The sequence below is a fragment of the Mercenaria mercenaria genome, chromosome 15, assembly GCF_021730395.1.
Source record: "Mercenaria mercenaria strain notata chromosome 15, MADL_Memer_1, whole genome shotgun sequence".
Classification (NCBI taxonomy): domain Eukaryota; kingdom Metazoa; phylum Mollusca; class Bivalvia; order Venerida; family Veneridae; genus Mercenaria; species Mercenaria mercenaria.
The window spans coordinates 13,169,497-13,187,322 of NC_069375.1; the positions used below are offsets into that span (position 1 = coordinate 13,169,497).

Below are 17,826 nucleotides of genomic sequence, written 5' to 3' on the forward strand. Positions count from 1 at the left end.
CTTCAACACAATATTGTGAAAAACTGAAAACGTAAAGTTCCCTTTTTTATTTGACATTTCATTTGCAAATTGATAACTTGTGCTGAAATTTAGACTTTTAATGGGCCTGTAGTCTTTTAAAGATGTCATTTTAGCGTATATTTGCCGATTTTATGTCAAAATCTTATAACAGAAGGAACATGGTTTACATTATCAAATGATAAATGTCCGTTGTAATATGGTGCGATACCACTTACAAACACGCTAGTCCTAATATAAATTAAATAAAGTTTCAAAATGTAAAGTTTCGCTGATTTTAAATAATAATTAGGCATTTTAGAGGACTCAAAACGGCAGTTTTTCGGCATTTTAGCGCCCTTAGTTGTGACGTTCGTGACGTCATCACTGAAAACGTATTGTTGCCAAGACGACGGAAAAATAAAAAGGAACGATAGCGCTATAGTTGGACCAAGTTTCATCAAAATCGGAAGGAATGTTATATTTGACGAATAAGGTATCGACCCACCTTAAGTACATCCTTGACGACATTCATTAAATATTTGCCCGTTTTCAATTGGTTCCTTTTCCATCGCGCCGCTATGCCGTTTGACGCTATGAAGTAATAATTGTGACGCCAGAACAGTGATTTGTTGTATAACAATTCACTGTTTTCAGCCTTCTTTGTTTAAAAGAAAAATGAATCGGATCGTGTTAGAATACTGGGTAATCATAAAACATAATTAAGTAAAGTCATAGCAGATTCACATTGAGTGAGTTTGTTCATGAGAGGTAATGAAATAATTGATATATCTATCTGTATATGTCAATGCTGAATGATACCGAATATAATAAAGTGTGACGTAAAATTACACAGAGATAAAATTTATTGTTACAAAGATGTCTGACCATCAGCGAGAATAAAACATGCAGACTGAAACTCATTTGTTAAGATTTCCGTTTAAGTTGAAGAGGATGTCAAACAAGACTTTTCAACTGTCGAAATATATAAGAACATAAATTCTACCACATGCCGAACTGTCCTTCAGAAAGGCCACTGCATTTTGCATGAAAACACTTTATTTATGACCATTTATGTTTCTAATTATTTGGAATGATTCTTGTAGAAAGAAGAAAACAATGACTTTAGCTATCTTCAGCAAGCACCAAGGTCGCTTCTAGGAAAAGGTTGGCAGCTTAAGGACAACTTTTGTACTAAGATAATCTTTGTTAAGTAAAGACAATAAACTCTGTATCTGCTTTCTTGACATAAACTGACAAAAATTAATCTTAAGATCGTGTTTGGCACCCGTCACTTTTCTTCAAGGTAAGTCAAAGTAGATTAGCCTCTGTTACTCTTCTCTTATTAATTAAAATATGTCCACTAGTAAAAAAACGGTTACATTGGAATGGTTCGAAGTAAAACAAAGAATGAAACACGTCATTTGGGCAAAAGCTCGCCTCTTTTAATAAGATTTGAGTGAAACAAATCAAGAAAGCTATTGCGGAATGTCTACATGCCTTCACCAACCGTGATAGATGACATGACGCTCAAATTCTACTCGAGTATAAAGCAATATGCTTCACATGCGCTATGAAATCAATATAACCTCAGTAAATGCGCAGCTGTATTCAGTAAATGTGCAGTAGAATTCAGCAAATGCGAAGTTGAATTCAGTAAATGCGCAGTTGAATTCAATGCATCCCAAGTTCCCACTAAACCCGTAAGCGGAAGCGAAATAAGACACTATATTATGTTTACTTTGACATTAAAACAGACAGATATTTAAGTACCAGACTATACTGAACTAGTGTGAAACTGCTGAGTATATGTTAAGGAATGTCTGGTAATGGATTGCGCCCCGGAAGATTAAGCATGTTCATAGAAGATAACTCCTAAATCGATTCAAATCTTATACAATTATGCCCCTTTCTCCTCAAAACATAAATTTTCGAACTGCATTTCTTTGTTTAACATTTAGAAGCAGTTGTTACCATATACTCAAATGAGCATATAGATTATGTTGTGAATACAGAGAGACCCCACATATTTTACATAAAATGTATACAACGGTTACCAAATAGCACCAGCGCAGACTTTAAGTGTCATTGACTCCAATCTCAATAGAGAATGAAACTGATCATAAGAAATTGCAGTCTATAGGCCCCGAAACTTAAACTTTGAACGTCATCATACAACTTTACTGTACAGTTGAGATTTAAAGCAAACCAAACATAATAAACTTATAATTATCAAATATTTCAAAATGAAAAAAATGCCAATAATACATATAACATTTGTTAGTTTCTTATTTCCAAACTTGTTTTCAGAATGAATAATAAATTGAAAACAGTGATACTGTCACACAATTAACTCTGGTGTTACACCAGGGTGTGGTCTTAATCTTACCTCGAACTCTCTGAAAGGATCAAACCCGTCCCATCTGCAATATAGAAGAAAACAATTTAAAATCTTATGTTTAGATATTTGCTACGATCGTTTGAAACCTGCCAAACAAATCTGATCTCTTTTAGGTAAAGGATTAATGGCGCATGTTTTAGTGAATCTGCAATGTTTCTTTCTCATACAAAGCTTACGAATGCTGTGTAATAGAGAATGAGAAAAGAAATAAAATGAAATTTGATTGGATGGCGCTCATAAACGTGGGTTGTTTATAAATGCTTTGTCAAAGTATCCTGAATTTAGTGAATATCGATGTCATATTTCCACGAGTACAGTCAGTGAAAGATATGCTGTTAACGAACGAGTCAAAGATATTTTTAATATTTTACGGAAAACAAAACAGTTTTCTTTCACTCTATGTCTTTCTTAAAGTTTGAACCAAATTATGCCCGTTTTATGCCCATCATTCACTGCGGTTGTTAGTATTTTTATCTATATATATATTTGCTTCTATTTGAATCAGTACAAGAAGGGCAAGGTTCATTTTCATAGTAAAAGGTATGTAATAATATAAAAATGCGTTTTCATAAGAAGAAATGCAAATTTTAGCCTTAAAATTGCTCAATATTTTGGGGTAGGGGTGCTATTTTAAATATGCATTCAGATCCATTGTACCAAGGTGCTCTTATTTTTGTATTACGATAATTGTGCACATTTGAAGATTAGACAATTTAAACCATTTAAAAAAAAATTAATTATTTTTATTTTACTAGCCAAAAAATTGGGTGGAGGTATCTTATTATGCATATTAGAGAAAATTTAGAACTTCACTTTAGACCCATTATTCGCTGCGGTTGTTAGTATTCTTCTTTTTATATACTAGTTAATTTTGATGTTTGAATCAATGCAAGAAAGGCAAGTTTCATTTTTATATGGTGAAAATTTAATAAAAATACTTCTTTAAGAATAAATGCTAATTTTAACCTTAAAATGCCCCAAAATGTTGATAAACCGGTCATATTTTTAGTTTATATTTAGAACCACGTTATCCAGATGCTCTTATTTTTGTATTACAATAATCGTACACATTTATGAAAGACAATTACACCATTTGAACAACGACAAAATGAATTACTTTTATTTTACCAGCCAAAAAGATGTGAGTGGTATATAGCTGTGCATTTTAGCATATTGTATTTTATGATGCAGAATACCTATGTAAGTATCTTTAGTGTGCCAAATCAGATTATAGACCTAGCACGACATAGAGACCTACTTTTTTCGCCCACGAAAACTTCATGAAAATCTTTCTAATATACAGCTATACTTCAACTTTTCTGGTGGACAGTTTAGGCATTTCCTGAATAAATGTGTTTTCACAACTTTATCTGCAAACTTATTTAATCTGACTAAAGTCAACTCCAACTAACGATATATATATTAGATCTGAAGACGTGCTACTGATAGCCTCGTTCTGACGACGCTTCCGCTAACCAATCAGAGCCTTACTTACAACATTTTGTATGTGAAAGTAGAAGTTTAAAAAGTCTATATATAGCCTGGGTTTTTCATATTTACAATTCTTATTATAATTACACCTTCGTGTTTTGAGACAAGTTATATGTCATTGTACGGAGTTAGTCACGTAAGGTGTCAGACTGCCGTTTAGCTCAGTCAGTAGGACACTCGCCCTGTAAGCGAGTGATCCGTGATCGAGTCCCGGACTGACATTCGACGCTATTTTAATGGTTCAGCCAAATGTTTGGTGAAAAAAGTAGTCTGATTGGTTTAAATAAAAATAGATTTGCAAAAATAAAAAAATAGCGATATCGGAATTCCAAGGTATACAGAAGACGAATGTGAATGGGTCATTCTCAGAGTACGTTAGTCAGATTGCAAATTTATTCAGTCAATCTCTTTTCAGCATAGTTTTGAGAACATGTAAGAATAACTATCTTACATTGTAGGAACAGAGTGTGATTGAAATTTAACTAAATATACTGATTTATGTACATATTAATACAGGTTTCAATAAAATGTTCAGACATTGAAAAGATTGTCTTAGCCTAATTGTCACAGACTGACAAACGGGCCTCAATGTATCTGTAGTTTAAATGCAGGTATTGCATCATTCAAACATTCTGGGCAAACCCTGCTAAGAAGTCAGGCAATGGTGATTTGTGAAAGCAATATGATATAACAGCAACATCTCTGTGCAGCCTTGACAAACAATACAAACATTATGACTATCCAGATACATTTATCATAAGGAGACCTGATCCTGACATGTTTAAGCTGTTGGGATTGTCTGGCTACCGACAAGATAATTTGTTTTGTTCTTATTTCTTGTGGATGGTTGCACTCAGATTTATCCTTGTCCATACATCTATCCTAAAACTTAGTTTTGCTTGTATCTCAAAAGAAATTGAAACTTTGGAGAATTATTATATAGCATATATTAGTGTAGTGTATTTGTGCAGGTAATGTTTGGTAAACTCTTGCAGACCTGACGAATGACAATTACCTCAGCCAAAACATGCAATAAGGGCCTAAAACTTTGTGTGCTAATATTTGTAAAATGTATTTGACCTAGAGCCTTGAAACATTAAAGGATTATTATATAGCATAGGGAGATTTGTTTGATATTTAACTCTGCCAGACCAGAACTACGACCCTTAAAAACCCACAATGACCTAGTTGAAACTTGTTCTAATAATGCTGGTATAAAACAGCTATATTACATGATGAAAGACGGCCTATTTAGGCTCTCCTTAATATGTTTTCACAACTTCAGCTACAAACTTTTTCAGTCAATCGTTTTTCAGTATTTTCTTTTTCAGAAATATTTGACTTAAAGTCATGAAACTATATATCCAGAAAAAAACTATTTGTTTTCTCTTTCAGTTTCTTGTATATTGTGTTTCTTTGTAATGTTTATAGTATGCATACTCCCTAACCCTGATGATGTGCAACACAACAACCAAATCAAGGCAATATGAAAACCCATCTAGTCTTGCATGTTCAACATGTATCATGTTATCATATTGCATTGTAAAGCAATGCAAATGTTTGTGCTGTATGTTGTCAGTTCAGAATTGTTTGCGTGAAGAATATTTTGCAATTTCATGGCATATACAGTTTTTCAAGAAGTCATTATTCTATGCTGTATAAACATGAATAATTGAAGGTTTGTTTGATACAATTAATATGCATGTTATTATGGACTGATTCAAACGACATATATTGAGACTGTTTTAACCAGGTTTTCATAGAAAACCAGTTATTACATTGGGGTATGTCGTCGGGCGGGAGGATGTCGAACTTGGTTTCCGCAAAATAATAAGCTGTGGACAGTAAACTTGGCCTGTAGATAGATGATAAGGAAACGAAGCTTCGGATTGCATTTTGTGTCATTTGGATCAATGTCAATGTCACTGTTGCTAAAAATAGAAAAATTGATTTCCGCACAATAACATTAGTTTCCATTGATGTATTGAAATTAAACTTATAGTAGCTTATAGAAAAACCAAGGCTAGGATTGTATATGTTGTTTTTTTTGTGGTCAAGTTCAAGGTCAGGATAATTTATTTGATCTTCGTACTTAGAAAATTCCACGGTGACGCAGTGGGCCAAAAGCTAATTTTTAGTCAATGGGACGGAAGGTCGTCGGTTCAAATCCTACTGAGATCCAATCTTTTTTTCTTTCTTTCTTTCTTTTTTATGTCAAGGTCAAGGTCGCAGCGACTAAAATAGATTTATTTTCTCTAAAGATAGGTTTTTTTCTCGGTGTGATCATCAAAAAGGTGGTTTTCACTTTATAATTTTAGTTTGGACTTACTTACTATCACCAAACTTTGTGTACAGTAAGCTTATCTGAAAAAAATAGCTTTGAATTATACTTGTTACAAAAAATAGAATAATGGTTTCCACTCAATGATAGATTGGGTACACGTATTGTCAGTGTACGTGGTGTGTAGATAGTTTTTATCAAACACAAAAGGTTGGGAATGTATTTGAGGTCGCTCAGATCAAGGTCAATTTAGCTAAAACTAGAAAAATGGGGTCAGATTTGAAATAAAAACATAGATATTTGTGCTTTGGAATGGCGTTTTAAGGCTGAAATTATCTTTTTCTTCGTATAAAAACCACAATGTTTCTTTCTTTGCTTCTAATAGTGAAACTTGTCTCTCTTGTGGTGATTCAAATTAAAAAGAACACATGCGAATATTAGTTCTGATGCGAAATTCTGAATTTTGACTAAAATACATAGCTACATACTACACCCACTTTTTGGCTAGTAAAATGAAAAAAGTGCAATTTTCATTGTGTGCATATCTTTCCCAAATGTGTACAATTATTGTAATACAAAAATAAGAGCACCTGGGTACCACGGATCTGAATACAAGTTAAAAGTAGCATCCCTGTCCCAACATTTTGTGCCATTTTAAGGCTAAAATTAGTATTTCTTCCCATTAAAATGCATTGTTTTTTTGCTATAAAAATGGAACTTGACTTTCTTGTGTTGATTCAAATAAGAAAAACGCATAAAAGATAAAAAATACTAACAACCGCAACTAAGAAGGGTTTGAAGCGATATTTTAAATTTCGGCGGGTATCCTGGCGACCACCTTGGATTCCGAAAAATGTACCATGATTTCAGCCAGTCACCTGGTAGATTCTAACACTTCAGCCATTCCTCTAATGACCTAGGCTAAAACCAAAAACGTTCTGCCCACGTAACATTCATTATTTAGGGGATGGGTAGTGAGGTTTATTCCTATGCAAATGAAAATTAAAAGCAAGAAATTTTGACCTCGCTTCGCGCACACATCTTTATTTAGTATCATTTATACCGTAGGGAGTGAACAATCAAAACAGGTAAATTTAGCATCTCCTTATATATAAAGTTAAAACAAACTTAAATATTACCAAAAGTTCATGCCCCAACTCCCACTCCCCAGACTAAAGTCCTGGATCCGACTCTGCTACGGTATCTAACCATTATTGGGAACTATTTTACGTATATAATCATTATTCAGGTAAAGTGAATTTTGGCAACCTTATACCCCAGTCGCACACACGGCGTGGATAGCTACGTCTAGCCACGGGTAGAAACGTAGTAATCCGTATCGATTCGTATCAATCCGTACCTGAGCCGTACTTTAAAGTAGTAATCCGTATCGATCCGTACCAGTCCGTACGGCTCAGGTACGGATCGATACGGATTACTACGTTTCTATCTATTGATGATTTATATATCTAATAAGTTATCAAATCTAAATTTACAGTGTCAACAGCGGTCAGGTACGCACCAGAGCACCTATGTTTACCTTTTTAGCAGTTGTCATCTCGTGGGCTCGGCGCGAAACTGTTTCATCTCATACCAAGAAATCTAAGCCAATTTGTTGGCTTATTGGCGGCATTGTCTCCCTTATATAAATATTTGCTGAGAAATAGCGCGGACATTTTTTTTTCCATAAATACATACAAAGAAAAAAATAACAAATGGCCATAGCTAAGTGAAAAATCCTTCAAATGGAACCCGCTTCGCACATGCACAACTAGACTTGGTACTAATAATAATTTCAAAGTTTGATGGCAATTTGGTAATTACTGCTGAGAAAAAGCCCGGAAAAATTCCCTCTACAGACCGACGGACAGACGAACGTACGAACCTGAATCCAGTATAGCCCCCAGTTACCAGTATCTGGGGGTATAATTACAAGAATTTCAAGAATATACTGAACCAAAGAAATAACTCGCCGTCTGCTATTTTGCAAATAGTTTAAAAATTACTTAAAGTGCATTTCTCAAACTATGAGGGCAGTTAGAAAGATCTATTAATATTAACATAAAAAAATAGTATTAAATTTCTCAACAATATAGTTCTATTAATTTTACTACTAAACGCCGTATTTAAAAAGTCACAAGAATACACATGAAAGATGTGCTTTTAGGAAGAAAAAAAACAATTTATAGAAGATATGTTTTCACATTCTATGTTTGCCCAGAATGTTTAAATGATAATTTAACAAATACGTAAAAAGCTAGTAAATAGATATGAAATTCATACTTACTCATCTGACATGATTAAGCAGGGTTTTACGCAATGTCACCAACTCCTTATTCCAAAATAACAAAATATTATCTTTATCTGAAATGAAAGAAAAACTTTTGACCATATTACAGTAACTTTGGTGCAGGACCTCTCATCCGCTATTTAAAGATATAAAACAATAGCATTTAAAATGCTTGCCAATTGTTATCAATGTAAACTGGATATCAGCACTAGATACATGCTAAGAATCAGCACTAGTAATATCACTAGTAATAAAACACTATTTATATACTGAGGATCAACACCTGTTTTAACCTGTAGAACAGAACTAGTAATAAACTGAGGATCAGCACTTATAATAAATTGATAAGTTCTAGTAATAAATCCAAAGTAATTAACTGAGAAACAGTTAAGTAATGAAAATGTGAGTAATACACTGAGGATCAGCCAAAGTAATGAATCAACGATCAGCTTTAGTAATATAGTGATGATCTGTAATGAAAAGTAATTAATAGTGATGATCTGTAATGACAGGATACAAATAACTTTAGGACACACACAAGTTATAATAGAAAGATCGGCACTGAAATGGCTTGAAATGCTTTTTGAACTTAATTCAGCAAACATGACTGTATTAGAACAACTACACCGAGGTTAATCAAGGTTAGTTTTACTGGTTCGCAATGAAAAACTTGAGCAAAAATATCAAAAGCCTAGGCCTTGTGGTTTCAGACAAGAATATTTTTTTAAAGATTTCAGTTAAAAATTCTTCTATTAGATCCTGTGAATTAGTTGTACAATGGACAGTCGGCATTTCACTATCTGTTAGAAAAGTTAAAATTTCGCACTCAAAACGGATACTCCACCACTGAGTTATTAAAGCAGTTGTCTAGATATCCGGTTACTGGAACCCTTGTTACAACCTTAATGACATATATTTGCTTTATATTTTTTTGTTTAACATCCTAATGTAGTGATTTGATGCGGTAACAGTCTACGTCCTCGCACTCAACAAACTAAAGTTGTCATCGATCAAGTAATTCTTAACCGTAATTTAGTAGTATCTGTCCTAAATCTCGGGCATTCGATGCGTGAATTTGTTGCGCACAATGAGAAGGTCGCAATAGGGTTTGTTTTCACATATTGACCATGCTTTCGAAGGTAACGACGTATGTGAACCTTTGTGACAAGTAAAATGTCAACAACGTTTCAACAACGCCACTGTTCCATCATCGGGTTTAGTAATATGTAATCCGCGGATCGTGTTCAGCCAGAGAGTCGCCTAAATTTGGAAAGAATAATTTAAACGGAAGAGGTTCTTTCTAAGTTCTCGTGATCAGTTGCTCGGTCAAATGTGACTTATCAATTCTAAGTGTTCTTTCTGTTGAGAAGGATCAATAAAACAACGGGAGGACCTTTGTACTCTTGTAAAAATACGCGATACAGAATAACAGCCAATGATATAAAAAATAATTCTTATGACAAGCATAATAAAAAAGACTAAACAAATTCATTTCGCAGAATAAGTATAACTAACATACACAAACAGTATTTTTAAACATTAACAGACAAACAATTCTTTGTTGACATCGCCAACAATATCTTTATACGTCATTCATCGTTATCAGTTTCATGATGATGATCATCATTTGACATTTTCGTATTTTTGGAGCATGGTATTCCGCTCGTATTTTGCCAAACACAAATAACTTATTATAAACTGCATACTTCAGAGTAACAAAGATCTATTAGATGAGTGGTTGTTTCTAAAATAACCTTAAGATATGCTTCTTAATGGTACTAAATCAAACAATTTTCTCCATGTTATATTTAGCAAGGGATTGAGGTATTTGCTTATCATATTTTTCCGTTCTTCGTCTTCCCTATTTTGGTGTTCGATAGTGGATGAATGCTTTATTATCAGGATTGGCGAAGAGTCAAAATTATCATAATCATCGTTTATGTCTACATCGTCATTATGATATTCTAGCCGACGGTTCAAACTCCATTTCCTTTGCGTTTGGTGAACTAAACAATGCATAAATCATCATATATTTTCCCATATATGGAATTCTTATAATGTAGACCAAAAACCTTTTGTGCTGCATAGCGTAAATAACTGAATAACTGGACAGGTGGTGACTTTGATATCATGTGCCGTCAGATCCAGATGTATCCGTAATTAGAACTGTGTTTTCCTTGTTATATTTTTGTTTAAAACCGGTTTCGTTCTTACAACATTGTACAAACAAGATTCTCCTGTTTCTGCTCTTGTGCTCTTATTTTCTAGGTACCGAGAGGTTTTGTAGTGACTGTCGCAGTTTTTTTAAGCTGATCCTCTTTAGCTGGTTGAACTGCGCACATAACTCATAGAATCTAATATGTTATACTCTGTTAAAATGTAACGAACATTTTTGTGAAACGGTATACTAATTGCAGCCAATTAAATGTATGCATATAATCCAATCCCGCTGTTTTATTGGTTGAAGAACTATATAATTTAAGTGGCAGGGGTCAGTTTCGCATTGTGTCCCGGGTACGTTTTTTGAATAAAATAGTATTTATTTAAAGGCATTTATATTCAACTGGTTATTTATGATGTTTATAGAACTGAGGATTCCTACAGACGAGTACTTATAGTGTAAAACAGATAAATGCTCGAATCGACCGAGACTACCGGGTCCAGACAGTAAACTGGTCACATGCTTTAAAAATATACATATGTCTTAGGTCAGACAAAATTTGCTCCGACCCTCATCCGCGATATTCGTCACAGGATTTTGTTGTTATGTAAGTTCTTGCTAGGGTTTGTATTTGTACCGTGCTAGCGATTCATTGCAAATTCAAATGTTGATTTACTTTATTTATTATTGAACAATTTACATTTGTTTACATCTGATCTGTCCTTAATAGCATTTAAGATATCCTCTACCAGTTCAAAGCTATTGGAGAGATTGGATGTTTACCGTTAACCCAATCATCTAAACATGGTTTCAGATTATTTCTCAATTCAGGATTGTTCTTCCTAAAGAATCTTAAATAGGGACCATCTCTAACTCTTGTAGCTTTTAAGAGTCATTTTACAGATTTTACAGACTAAACAATTGTTTTACAACTTAAAAAAACTGAAACGCTTTCAAAAACACACTTTGTGAGTTTCTGTCAAACAGTATTCACTATCACTATATTTAAAATGACTTTGTTATAGCCATCAACTTTAATTTGCCACAAAAAGCGTTAAACAAAACAGAACAGAACATAAGTTTTATTTTGACTTGTACATAGTACATCATCATATACATATGAATTATATAATATACAATTAAACATGTTATCACGTGTGAAAGTGTAAGTTAACATAGTGTTGAGGATGGATAATACATTTGATATTATAAAAAAAGTATCTAAACGCTGCCAATCATTGGTAGCTTGCACCGAAATATATATGACAGGTTAACCGTATACATTTAAGAGTAAGTTGCACAAAGGATATATCAAACATAAATAACAATATTGGTCGAAATGCATAAATGACAGATGAATTGGGAAAAAATATCTAACGAATCGTATGTAACACCATATGCAGAGGTGTCAAGCCGCCAGGAGAGGGTCACATTCAGACCATCTTCATAGCAGCATACCCTGTATTGCACAGTGAGCAACATATGAGCGCCCCATACCTCACGACGGTGTCCATCATGGTTCACAACTCTGCAATAGCTTATCTGTGAAATAATTGGACATTCATATATCAGGCATAAAGCCACAATTAACCATTAGCATTAATAATAGTATTTCGTATTTAAATGGATTCTTTAATATATTTAGCTAAATTATTTAAAACGTTCCTTTTATTTGTAGTATTAAGATGAAATGATATTCGTCTTCAATATCTAATGTTCCACAACATATATAGTATCTTTCGTTGCGTGATAATCTGTTTTGGCCATATCTACCAGTTTGGATTTTAAGAGCGTGTGCGGATACTCTAAAAACAAAGAGAAATATCAAACAGGGAATGCCACGCACCAAAAGCGCAGCCTCCTCTAATACTTGTAACATTGAATCAAAGACTTTTAGGTATTACATCAAGATTATTTTCATACGCTATTGTCTTTTTACAATTTTTATACAAATCTAAGACTGAACTATTTTCTACAGAACCGTGCCAAACATGTATATAATCATCAATAACGCTACGTTAAACATTTCTGCAAATACGGTTTAAAATCTATCTTTTATCCCAATTAGTAAAATATTCTGTTAATACATATGTAACATATTCTTAACATTTGTTACCCAATTATTCATGCCTTTTTGACAATCAGTCACACTTAGCTCATAAACAGATTTCAGTATCATATTGTCTGTATTTATTAATTTTCACCGGTTTGGTTCCTCTACGACCCTGCCCTGGTCTAAAATTTGGTCAAATGCAACAAAGACCACCGAACAACATCATAACAGCTCCCAAAATAACAATTTAATCAAAATCAATCTTTTCCTTAAAATCATGGACCCACTGATCTCTTATCTTCTGAACACAGCTCAGCCATGTGATATATTAATCAGAGTACGTACTAATTATAACTGAAGAAACTGTCGGGTGTAAGGATTTAAATTTACCCAACATACAAAACTTTTTCACCTATATAAAAATACAGTTCGGCAACAAATGGAGGTTTTAAATGAGGTCGAAGAAATTTAGTGGTGTGCCGTAACCATGGAAACGGCTTCTGAAGCTGGTAATCGCGAAAACTAAAAATCTTTCTTTTGTCATATTTCAAAAAGTAATGGTACTAGAAGCTTGATTTTTGCATATTTTTATTAAGTAATGAATACCTATTGTTTACAGTGATTATATTCTAAATGTCTTATTAAAGTTCTTAATTGTCGTCAGCACGTGCAATTTCAGTAACATTCAGTTGTGAACCAACAAGGTGCCTCTTTTAATCAGAAAATGGTTTTTGGACTTAATTACAACTATGGCTGATTTTTTGCTTGAACATATTATATAATACGCATGCAATTAAAATTCTAAAACTTTTGATACTTCAGTTTAATACCATTTCATATATCAATGCAGCGGATTTCATGCCATATACGTTATTCATTCGCTTCCTTTTTCAATACACAATGAAGTTAAAGAATGACTCGTTGAATCTCGGCTTGGAATATTTAACATATATAATATGAAAAAATTGTTTATTAAATTAATTGTTGAAAAATTGTAAATTATGTCTTTTTTGTGACATTGTTACCTGTCAGTATTGTATAGATACACTTAACATATAATGCATGCATAAAATTGTTCTCATTTTCGTTGATATTTTAGCTCGACTATTCGGAGAACCGTCTAGCTATTCTACTCACCCTGGTGTCGGCGTCGCCCCCGCCGTCGGCGTCACACCTTGGTTAAATTTTTGCATGCAATTACACACAGCTATCATTAAAAGGCATATAGCTTTCAAACTTATTTTTTCTAGATCAATAACCAACCTCACTGGGTCAAGTTCCATAACTCTGACATGTATATTGAGCAAATTATGCCCCCTTTTGGACTTACAAAATTCCGGTTAAAGTTTAACATGCAGTTTACTATCTCCAAAACTAATGCAGATATTGAATTGAAACTTTACATGTGCTTTCCGGTTATAAAACTAGTCCCATAACCCTGATATGCATTTTGGTTAAATTATGTCCCTTTTGAACTTAAAACTCTTTTGATATTTTAACATTTTGGGTAATATTTCCTGCTTTTGGGACAATATTTCGAATAGTCGAGCCTGGCTGTCTTATGGACAGCTCTTGTTACTACTACTGTTACGAATTCAAGTATTTTAAATTTCATACTTCTATCACTTTAATAATTAATCATATTACCGGACTTCTCTCCATAAAGCAGCGGTACAATAATGGGAGTAAACTTTCCCTAGGGTAAAAGACTTCCAGTGTGTGTAGGGCGGTTCTACCAAAGTTATGCTAATGTTCATGTTTATATGGAAATCTGGTGCGCCATGTCATTTGTCAATTGAGAAATATCAGATATAAACACCTTATGCAAAATGTTTTGAAAGCGAAATGACATTTATTATGTACTATGGAAGGTTATGGAAAGCCGGTGTGCCACGCTAATTGACATATGCCATATGACAAACAGTTATTGCAAACTGTTATTTGCTATATGCTTAATGTCAATAAATGCTTAATGCGTATTGCTAAGTACTTACTTAGAATATATCAGTGTATAAATGCATCCTGTAAATACGCATTGGCCTTTGTAACATAACTTTGTATCTACTAAAATATTTCTTTTAAAACATTTTAGAGTGAAACGTTTCGATCATGTCATCTCATAACCTTTAGAACATTTTATTGCTTCAAATTAGACTGATAGAACTGCATACGTTTTCAAGTGATTAATAGTAACAGTCATCAGTGTAAGTAAGGGATACAGATCAATAACTCACAAAGTTAAAGCATTTGACGAGTAGCATTTGCCATTTGGCAATAATTATAGGCATTTAGCACAAAGGATAGGGCATATGACATTTGATATGTATTGAAGGCCGGTGCGCCACGAATATAGCCAAATGTCAAATGACAAATATTTATTGCTAAATGACAATAACTTAATGCTAAACGCCAAATACTTAATGCTAAATGCCAATTACTTAATGCAAAATGTCAAATACTTTACATGAAATGCTACATACCAAATGCTATATGCCTATGGAAGGCCAATGCGCAATGGTAACTGTAAAAATGTTAATGCAAAATGAAAAATGCTATTTATGAACTATTTAATTTCAAATATTGGCTTTCGAACGGTAACTGTCAATGATAAATGTCTTTTTTTTTTGTTAAAACAATAAATGTCAAAATGCTCATTGTTAAGTTTTCATTGAAATAAAGAGCTGAATATATCAGTTATATAATCATTGCCCTTCGTCACATAACATTGTCTTTGTTACATATTTTAGTTTATTATATAATAAACATTTTACAGCAAAAATGTTTCGGTTCCGTGTCCCCGTAACATCTGCAACGTTATTGCGTTAAATTAGGAAGGCAGAACATTTTTTTTTTTCAAATGAGCAAAAACTACCAGTAGCCTCGGTGAAACTTGTGGTTTGCCGCAGATCCTCAATGCCTCCATATATTTTCTGGTGCATTGAGGTATTCTATCGGCCAAGTCGCAGCTACTCATGGTCATGTTTTTTACATCTCTGAAGTATATGCTATGCAGTCTGATCTTCTTCACCACATGAACAAGTTGGCGATGGTGCCAGTCTGTATTTCTTGTACATGTGAGCATTGAGCTTGTTGTGCCCTGAGCGAAGCCTGGCCAATATCACTTGTTCAGACCGATCAAGGAGAAGAAAAGCATCTTCCTCTGTCATTGGTCTCGTTAGTGCCTTGATGATGGTGAATTTCTCCTTGTAACTCACAAGTTTTGTTTGTTGTTCTGACTGAGCTTCTAGCTTAGCCAGTTTGTTTGCCTCTTCATTGCCTGCAAGTCCACAATGGGATGGACACCACGGACGTGCTACTTTGCAGGTTATACTCAGGCTCTGCATTTTCCTGGCTAGCTGCGGAGCTTTATTGTTGATCAGAACTTCCATAACAGACAATGCATCTGTGAGAAAGCCGACTAAGGAGCTTTCTTCTGCCGAGTCTTTAAACCATTGAAATGGCCTTCATGAGTGCTTCAGTGTCTGTCTTGTAATTGCTGCAGTGTTTTCCTTTGGCTGCATGTAGAGTTGTAATGAGATTTAACATTTTGTATACGGCATACAGTATTTTGTATATAGCATTTAGCATTAAGTATGTGACATTAACATTAAGCTATTGACATTTAGCATTAACAACTTTTTATTTAGCATTTGGCAGTTAGCATAGCGCATCGGTCCCCACTAACTGCGCAGGGGGTGGGGGATCCGGGGTTTGGCCATCCGGAGTTATTCATTAACACTTGAAATTCGTCTTTACACATAGTCCCCTACTAACGTTCTGTTTCCTTCTTAAAACGAGATTATGGTATTTGTATGTTTTGCAATTGTTAGAATGTAAGCCATCATAGTAAAACGATCATTTGGATTTATTCTGTTTTTATAAAATAACTAGAAATATGCGACTTATTGAAGTAACGGAGCCGGAATGAAAACGTATAAAGATAACATTTACTGACCATCCTTTTGCGAACTGTCATTTTAACATGTGTATTTTCTTCGTAACCGCATGCATAAGATGTATATTGCTACTACAAATTTGCATGAAAGAAATACAGAGATACTTTTTCAAAATCATCGTATTTTCCTTTGATTTTTCCATCCGGGCTATATACAAAATATGATGTGTACTTGATAACATATCAATTGTGTTGATATCTCCGGAAAGTTTACTGCATAATACGAGATTTCAACAGAGTAACAATAAGTGACCCACACCCAAAATAAGAAATACACAAAGCAGTATGATTTTTTCGCAAATTTTATCGTACATTTTTTCCATATGAACATTAGCATCACTTTAGTAGAACCGCTCTACACACACTGGAAGCCTTTACTCTATGCCTAGTTTACTCCTATTATAGTTCCGCTGAATTATGGAGAGAAGTCCAGTTATATCATTAATTATTAAAGTGATAGAAGTATCACATCTAAAATATTTGAGTTCGTAACAGTAATAGTAAAAATATCAACGGAAAAGGTAACAATTTTATGCATGTATTATAATATATATAGCGTATATATACAATACTTACAGCTAACAAAAGGCAATGTAATAAAAACAATTTATCCACATCTTTTCCAACAATTAATTAAATAAACTTTGTTGTTTTTCATATAATATACATTAAATATTCCAAGTCGATATTTAACGCGTTATTAATTAACTTCATTGTCCATATGTATTGAAAAAGGGAGCGAATTAATAGCCTATGTGGCATGCAATCCGCTGCATTAATATATAAAATGATGTTGAACTGAAGTATCATGGTCTGCACTGTTCGCTATTCAGTCAATAGATTTTCAGTGAACACCCCTTTAAATAATAAATGGCACTGCCCAAATTGAATGATAGACCAGTCCATTTTAGAAACTTAGCAGCGTAAAAGATAGCCTCAAAACACGTTTCGTTTCTTTCCTATTCTCCATTTTAAATACTCAGCCGACAACTAAACACACAATAGCCTTTATAAATGGCGGTTTATTACTGTTTATGAAACATTATCAAATAAGCCCGCTTAGCTAAGTAGGTAGAGCGTTGGTCTACGGATCGCGGGGTCGTGAGTTCGATCCTCGGGCGGGCGTATGTTCTCCGTGACGATTTGATAAACGACGTTGTGTCTGAAATCATTCGTCATCCATCTCTGATTCATGTG

The 17,826-nt window shown here is 33.8% G+C and overlaps 1 protein-coding gene across 4 annotated transcripts in view; it reads right to left on the reverse strand.

Moving 5' to 3' along the window:
• Positions 1-17,826, reverse strand: part of LOC128546244 (cytosolic phospholipase A2-like) — a 65,482-nt gene that overhangs the window by 29,231 nt on the left and 18,425 nt on the right. For all 4 annotated transcript variants that reach the window (XM_053524585.1, XM_053524582.1, XM_053524583.1 and 1 more), the window contains 2 exons: positions 8,458-8,534; positions 2,387-2,420 (listed from right to left, as the gene is read on the reverse strand). In XM_053524585.1, the coding sequence (XP_053380560.1) occupies positions 2,387-2,420; positions 8,458-8,468 (45 nt within the window). In that variant the 5' untranslated portion in view covers positions 8,469-8,534. The remainder of the gene's footprint in view (positions 1-2,386; positions 2,421-8,457; positions 8,535-17,826) is intronic.